Source organism: Macrobrachium rosenbergii, chromosome 23, assembly GCF_040412425.1.
Source record: "Macrobrachium rosenbergii isolate ZJJX-2024 chromosome 23, ASM4041242v1, whole genome shotgun sequence".
Taxonomy (NCBI): Eukaryota; Metazoa; Arthropoda; class Malacostraca; order Decapoda; family Palaemonidae; genus Macrobrachium; species Macrobrachium rosenbergii.
In genome coordinates, this window is record NC_089763.1 from 50,005,909 (window position 1) to 50,013,716 (window position 7,808).

Below are 7,808 nucleotides of genomic sequence, written 5' to 3' on the forward strand. Positions count from 1 at the left end.
TGATTGTAGAGATGAAGGCACTGGGTGCGCAACTCCTGATGCAGTCGCTTTTTTATTTGACGAAGAACGTCTCCACACCACAAGGCGCTTCAGCGCCAAATTACGATCGTCATTCGAAGAAGATGAAGAGAATTGTTCCAGGGTGTCCCAGTGACTACATGATGGGCATGCTGAATCCTTGCTCTTCTTACAAGGAACAGGGAAAGAAATCTCAAACTCAACTGCACGCCTTTTCAGTGGGCGTGACTTGTCCGCATAGCACCGTGTGTGCTTGGGACTAAAATCTTCAGGGCTGGAGGACATACAATGAGTGCTCACTTGAAGGCCTTTCCAACGGCCTTTGGTTGCAGTCTGGGATTCGTCAGCAGACTGAACGGAGGGGGCAACTGCTCGGGGGCAGACCCCACTGACCTCCCTTAGGCTGCCAGTTTGGCTCCTCCCAGGTGCTGGGGAGTATGTCAGGGACCTTGGCCTAGGAGAATCGGCAGGCCGAACAGCCACCTCCTCCACTATCACTGCACTTGCACAGGGCGCTCTGACTCACTTTTGTCCATTAGCACTTTCACCGACAATGCTAATTTAGTGATCAATTGAACAATCAAATTGAAACAAGTGTCGATTTTTGACTCCAGGCTGGTGATGGTGTTAGGGTCGGAAACGTGAAAGCCAGGTAAAGAAGAGGGTTGCACAGGTGGAGGAGATGCAATGGGAACGGAAGAAATTACAGGAGCAATTGCACCCAACTTAGCGGATAAATCCTGACTAGCAAAAACTCTACTAGATTCCCTAGCCATAGCTTTCCTCTTCCTATCTCTAGCTGGTTTCTTGAGATGTGCATCTAAATATCCCAGTCATTAAACTCCTCACAACATAAATCTACTGAACATGTTTGTCCCCTACATGGAATACAAACAGTGTGCAAGTCGTAAGATTCTTTAGTTAGTCTAGTATTGCAGCCTTTGCTGCAATACCTAACACTAGAACTACTAGTGTCAGACACCCTAGAAAAGTCTAATACAAGTCCAAAAAATGGGCAAAGAGTCGTCACCAATGATCAAAATTCGCCTAACACTATCTTAATTATGCCGAAAGGCCACGAAAATAAATATTTCACCAACAATCAGCAAAATATAAATTCTAAAATTCGAGCTGCTGCCAACCACAGTCCTTCAACCACAGCCGGCAGAAACAAATTGAAACTCTTTGCTATGTTGTACATTCTCTTACACCTGAAAGTGGGCAGGGCACGTCACTATAACCAAAACAAACTAGCGTGACCCACAATTTCAAAATTTTGAGCTGCCGGTTAAAAGAAACTAATAGCTATGTAATTACTGGGTAAGTTACTTATATAAAAAAACTTAATGCATATATTAACAGCTAAAAGACTCATTATAAGTAAGCCAAAACTATCACCAAAAAGCAGACACAGAAGGGTAGTATAGACTTAAACAATGGGAAAATCATGAAAAGTGAGAACTAGTCAAGTTCTGACAGCAATGCCAACAGGTCCGTCTAGACCAAGAGACACACTTGGATTGGCAATTTTCTGCTGAAAGAGGTAGTTGGGAGTCCAAATGTGCAGATACTGAGCTAGATTATTTTGGTTTTTCAAGTGTGTCTGGAATGGGAGCTGAGACACCTGAGCAATCGTAAAGTGATGGGTGTTTAGTGTCAAAAACAAAAAATCAAAATCTCAATCTGGATATTCCTCGTAATTACTTTGAAAAGTACAGTATATACCTTCCTCCTTAATAAAGCATGCAATACAAAATCTACTTACCTCAGAATATTCCTGCAGGAACTGACCTCTATTCAAATAAGTAACATGAAGTTTGTACTGCTTTACAAACAAGTTCTTTGTGAAAAAACATTGGCAGATGCAAAATTTAGTCTTTGACATGGTGCAACTTGTTACAGCTTAAGTGACACAGAAGTGAAAAAATCTTGTTGAACTGCATCTGAAAAAGAAATTTTATTGTTATTTTCACTGAAATTCAGCACGCTAACAAATGAGACCTGCTGAAGTTAAACTAGTTTAGTGAGCATATATCAGTAATTAGCAAAAAAATTTGAGGAACTAGGTTCTGGCTACAAAAAATACCAAGAATTCTTTTTGTAATACTGCCAAAGTGTCTCTGATATCAGTATCAAATAATTATAAAATAATTTCTTGATTTAATTTACATTAAACATATTTTTTACCAACTGCCACATTCCACAAAACAAGCCATGACTTTCCTTACAAATACAATTTCAAATTTAAACAATTTTACCTTCCATAAATACAGACCTTTTGCTTTACTTATGCTACATGTGGAAATGAGGTGTCAGCTAAGCAATGAATCATTAAGGAAAAAAAACTTTTTGGTCTTTTCCCATGTAAAGCCACCCTCAAAAGAAGGAGTTCCCTTACTGTATCACAACTGCCAGTTTGCTAACAAGGCAAACTGAAGAAGATGCAGAAGAAAACAACTGCAGGTCCTAAGAGGGGAAAAATAACAAAAATTAAGAGGTTTGCTTTTATGGAACAAATCTTTTTTCAAAATCAAACAAATATACAATACCTTTCACTTTACTTATGCTAAGTCCATGCATAGATGGGAAGTAATGCTACAGCTTTTCAGTATTTTGTCTAACTGGAAATTTTAAGGAATTCATTGTGCATAAAAGTGAACCGTGAAGATCCCGTAGTGGTAAAAGAGACTAAAGGATTAATGCAACATTGCAATACTTTTTGACACCGCATGCATTAATATAGCCAAAACTCTACAAGCATGAAGAGTCAGAATTTGCAAACTACGACAAAAGCAAAGGAATGATCTAGTCAAAGATTTGACCAAGATAGTAGCACCTGGAGTCTTCAATGCAAGAGACAACCAGCTGGATACTACCTGTGATGCATTAGGGATGATGCCACAAATGACAATGCAGTATTATGGGCAAACATACCCAACAGAACCTTACAAATTCTTCCAGCACTGATTCCTATTGCTCATCTTCCCAGTGAAGAGTTCAGAGGTGGGGCATTAGATGAACTCTGTTCAGGAAGTAGCCTTAAGAGGTCCACAAAACAAAGTGTGTATTATGGTGCTTTCTTCTGATGAAAGCTCTGGTGAATGATGAGAATTCTGGACATTTACATGATTGACAACTAAATAAAAAGTCTACCACCCATCTGGATGTTTGATAGAATCCATTCATGTAAGATAGAATATTGGCAGACTAGTATTTAGGATCTGATTTTCTAACTGCATGCTGTTCGATCAACATGTCATACATACTAAGGAACCTCTAATGTCAAAATCTCCTTTTTTCATGAGCTGAATATAGTCAAACAGTTTGTACTTTGTACTGCAGCCTTTGATGAAGAGAGAGGAGGCTGAATTTCAACAATGCCCAAGACGTTACAATTTTCTCATCCTTCTGAACTTTACCCATAAAGGACTCCAGGTCAAAAGTGTTTAGCATTACTGGTTTCACCCTGAACAGGCCTCAAGCAAGGGTAGAATCCTGACCACAAGAAAAAAAAGGGAGTGAGACATACCATGTAGAACTCTGACCAACCTATTTTCCAAGCCTGTGCACACTTGCTCCTATCTGTCCCAAGTTACCTCAGACCAATTACAGCACCCAACACAAATCTCTCTTGCACAGTTAATTAAAATAAGCTTCTGAATAAACAACCTTCTTCATCTCTCAGCTTAATCCATAGTTGAGGCCACTCTTTTCAATGAATCTTCTCCAGCTACTTCCATTCTGAATGGTTCATTTCATAATTGGTTTAACAGATGTTTTACGGACAGATGCCCTCTCCTTCTCCAAACTTCCTTACTTATCTGGGCTTGGGACCGACACTGAGTTGGCTGGTTTGGGCCCCAGTGTCTGGGTACTTCTGAATAAATGATAAAAACAAGAAACAAAAAACAACATACATGTGTGCTCAAGAACAGTTTGGTCAGTAAGCATACATTTAACAATTACTGTAATAAGTGAAGCTAATTACAAATGAATACTTAATAATGAAATGGAACTAACTATATTAAGTTATTAAAAATAAAATCAAACTATTTTGTTAGATATAATCTAACCAAAACAGATAAACCATAATCATCTGGTCTGAGAGGGAAAAGTAAATACCGTACAACTCACAAGGGGCATTACAGTATTATTACTTGCAAAAAATACACTGGCCAGCAATTGTGGTGCTCTACGCTTTCTTGTGTTTAATGTTCTCACCAAATAATACTATTCTATTAAAAAATACTGTTGTACTATTGCCTTTATAAGTCAGTCACCAAAAAACCTAAACTTTATTTGGGTGTAGACCCAAGGGTTAATGTACAAATAAGTATTGCTAACAGTCAAATGATGATGACTGAGGCATTTTTTCTTTTCGACTTTGAGAGGAAATTTATCAATAATCAAGATATTGCCTGGATAAGGAAGGAAAACTTTGTACAGAAATATTTTCTAAGTCGATTTGATCATCTTGTTGATGTACCTTTTCTATCTCCTTGGCAACTTTTCTCATGAATATACCATACGCCTATGTGCAAAATATTTTCCATGCTGCTTTTTTTTTTTTTCACCCATCTCCTGTTTTATATTACTGCTTCATTAATCTTGTTTAGTAAATGAAAACTTTAAATAAAGTATTCTCATTTCAAGGCACATCTTTTCAAACTTCTTCCACCTTTCACTAGTGGCGACTTCCAGGATGAACTATTTAATAAGATGTAGCTTTATAATTTGTTCTACAACTGATTAGTGAGGGTTAATGCACCACATGAACCAATTAGATAAAGCATCCTGTGCTTTTCCTTTTTGTTATATGAAATGGAGCATAGCCTACATATCTGTAATAATTGTTTAATAATAATAATGTTATTACTTGTGGCTTTGTATGTCAACTGTTCTTGACTTTCATTCAGAGGCTGCCATTCATTTTAGGACAATTAGCTCAGACTAGCCTATACATGACAATTCAAACCTGGGCATAGGCTAATACAAGTGTGACACACCAGCCTAGGTTAATAAACCCAGGCCTACTATTAGCTGGAACAGGTACTTGACGTCATAGACGGACAAATCTCCATTTTTGCAGTTAGGGCTGAGGGAAAGCTGACTCTCGCGGTTTGTTTAATGTTTCTTAGTAGGAGGATACTTGGTGTAAACAACTTATTTCTAGTGGATTCCTTCCATAATTGTTAGAACTGGTTCCTAAACTGGTACTTATACTGGTACCCTATACTGGTTCTTACACTGATTTTTATACTGGTTCCCTGTAATACAAAAAAGTTCATTTAAGACAGCAATCTTGTGCCAGACAGCATGCAGTCCTTAGCCTAGGCTATACTGTACTCATGCCTAACTTAACTGTTCCATCACACAGTTAGCCTGGCTTTATATGCATAACAGGTGGAATTTAACTCAAGAACTGACATATTCATAGAGTTATAGAAGAATATCACACATCTTAGCCTACAGACACAAGCCAGCTTAACGTGGTGCAACTTACGTAACATTACCATAACAACTCATGGCAATTTCCTGTTACACCAAGGTAAAAATACTAAAGAACACTATTAAGTGTTATGGCAACATGTACACTGTAAACTAAGATAAGTGCATACCTTTTACAAGGGAGAAATATGGCATTTAAAATGAAAATAAGGGGAGCTACATTCCTTTCCCCTCTCAAGTTGTCATACACATCTCAAATGGTATGATTTGAGCTTACGCAACTACACACTTAGTTACATTTACGCACTTATGTGAGCACACTTGATCATAGAAAACCTCAAACTTCGAGTGGTTAATTTAACATATTGATAAGATGAAAACCAATTTGTTTTTCCAGTCCACCAATTATGAAGGGTACTGTTATTAAATTGAATGAAGGATTTCCATCATTACATATCGTCCACATATTTCTCTTGTCTTCTGGGTGTATTTCACCAGTGCTATCAGAGATGTTCACTTTTTTTTATGCCAGAAAACCCGGGTTTTCCCACTGTAGGCTCCATACATAACAGTCACGACTAATGCAGGTTGGTATGGACATAAAGGAGTGCTTTAGGCTTACCTAAAGTAGCAATAGAAGTTAGAATTAGAGTAAAGTAGGCTACGCTACTTAGGCTAAATTTATAATATTCACTAAAACAGGAACCTCCCAAGCAGCCTAGCCTATTCCACTAATTAACTTCCAGTGATTTTTGTATAGATAAAAATGTCTTTTATTTGGGTAATCAGAATAAATAAAGGTAGATCTAAGCCGGCATTCCGTGGTGAGCCCCACTCCCTCCAGAGCTAATACAGCAAAACTGTAACCAGTAAACACCCCTAGGGTATGTTAGGTTGGTATTTTTTAGGGGTGTTTACTGGTTACAAATTTGCCATGTTAGCTATGGAGGGGGTTGGGGGCTCTCTCTGGAATGCCGGCTTAGATCTACCCCGTTGGTAGTGTAGTCTTCAAAGGTCAATTACAGTTTAGTTACAGCCAGCCTGTAAATTCTTGTAAAGCAAGTAAAATAACATAGGAAAACGTCAATTCCCATAGTCTAGCTCACTGTGGAATTACAGCTTAGAATTACCAAAATAAATGCCATGTACAGCCTATGTTAGAATGTAGACTGGGGTTATGGACAGGGGTTTTCACCTGTAAGCAATCATGGCCTAGGTGATTCATGCACAGCCTACTTGGTGTCCACATCAGTTCACATACACCATAGCCTACAGTCATATATTTATGTTTTGGACCAACATAAAAGACACTGGGATGGAGGTTCGCCTAACATTGGCATAGCCTAGTTCTAGGAACATACCTATCCTATCTCACTGAGTAAGCCTTCCGATAGGCTAGCCTACAAATTACAACGTAACATAACTTGTGCCTATTTTTCTCTAACCTTGCGATTGCTGTGGTATGCACGAACGTTAACTTGGCGATAAAACTAATACTTACTCGTTCGAAAATTAAACCCAAGTCACCTTGTCACAAAGCTAACTGAAATCTTGCTTATTTTGTAACGTCATCATTACAAGAAGAAGAAGAGGCGAACGAGTTTGTTTACTTGCGTCCGAATCCTACGAGTCAGTTACTAATAAAGAAAACAACAAGTACAGGATTACGGTTTATCTTTTCTATAAGAAGACAGGTCTGAGTTACTATTATACTAAAGGTACCTAATCAAGATCAAATCTTGAAAAATTCCGAAAAAATACATTTTATTAATATCACAAGCCAACTGCACTATCGAAATCGGAGGATCACGAACATTGCTGCATATTTTCATTTTTAAAGTTTAGATATATTATGCCTTTTTTGTCAGGATTAAAAGCAAGTATTGTTAGAAAAACAGAAAATACCATGTATTATAAGCAGGAATGAAGAGGATTTAGTGGAAAAACAGAACATATAGTGTCATGCAACTCTCTTCTACAACGCACCGGAAAAATTCCACCGAAAAAAAGTGTAAACAAACAAATGGAAGTGGATTGGAGGGTAAATTTAATTGACAAAAACTAAATACATCTCACACAAACAAGCAAGAAGGAGGACCAGCAGTACAATGGTAAAATTTACTGAATTTTACTAAAATTTTGCTGGAGTTGTGACTTGTTTTGAGAAGGCTAAAAATTACAAGGAGCTTTCGACCCGATGAAAGGGAAAGAGTGAATAGAACGAGGTTGACAATTTAGTAGTGGGCAAAAACTTGATAAAAGGAGAAGACAGAATGGTATGCAAAACACGGAGTGCAAACGGAAACCTTTGAAATAATTAAACTACATACACTTAAATAATA

The 7,808-nt window shown here is 37.8% G+C and overlaps 1 protein-coding gene across 5 annotated transcripts in view; it reads right to left on the reverse strand.

Moving 5' to 3' along the window:
- Positions 1-7,119, reverse strand: part of LOC136851608 (2-oxoglutarate and iron-dependent oxygenase domain-containing protein 2-like) — a 43,991-nt gene extending 36,872 nt beyond the window's left edge. For 3 of the 5 annotated variants that reach the window (XM_067125928.1, XM_067125931.1, XM_067125930.1), the window contains exons 1-2: positions 6,968-7,095; positions 1,784-1,961 (exon numbers count right to left, since the gene is read on the reverse strand). In XM_067125928.1, the coding sequence (XP_066982029.1) occupies positions 1,784-1,903 (120 nt within the window). In that variant the 5' untranslated portion in view covers positions 1,904-1,961; positions 6,968-7,095. Of the gene's footprint in view, positions 1-1,783; positions 1,962-2,416; positions 2,436-6,967 lie in introns of those variants that run through there. The other 2 variants (XM_067125933.1, XM_067125929.1) reach the window with 2 other exon arrangements.
- Positions 7,120-7,808: the final 689 nt, after the last annotated feature.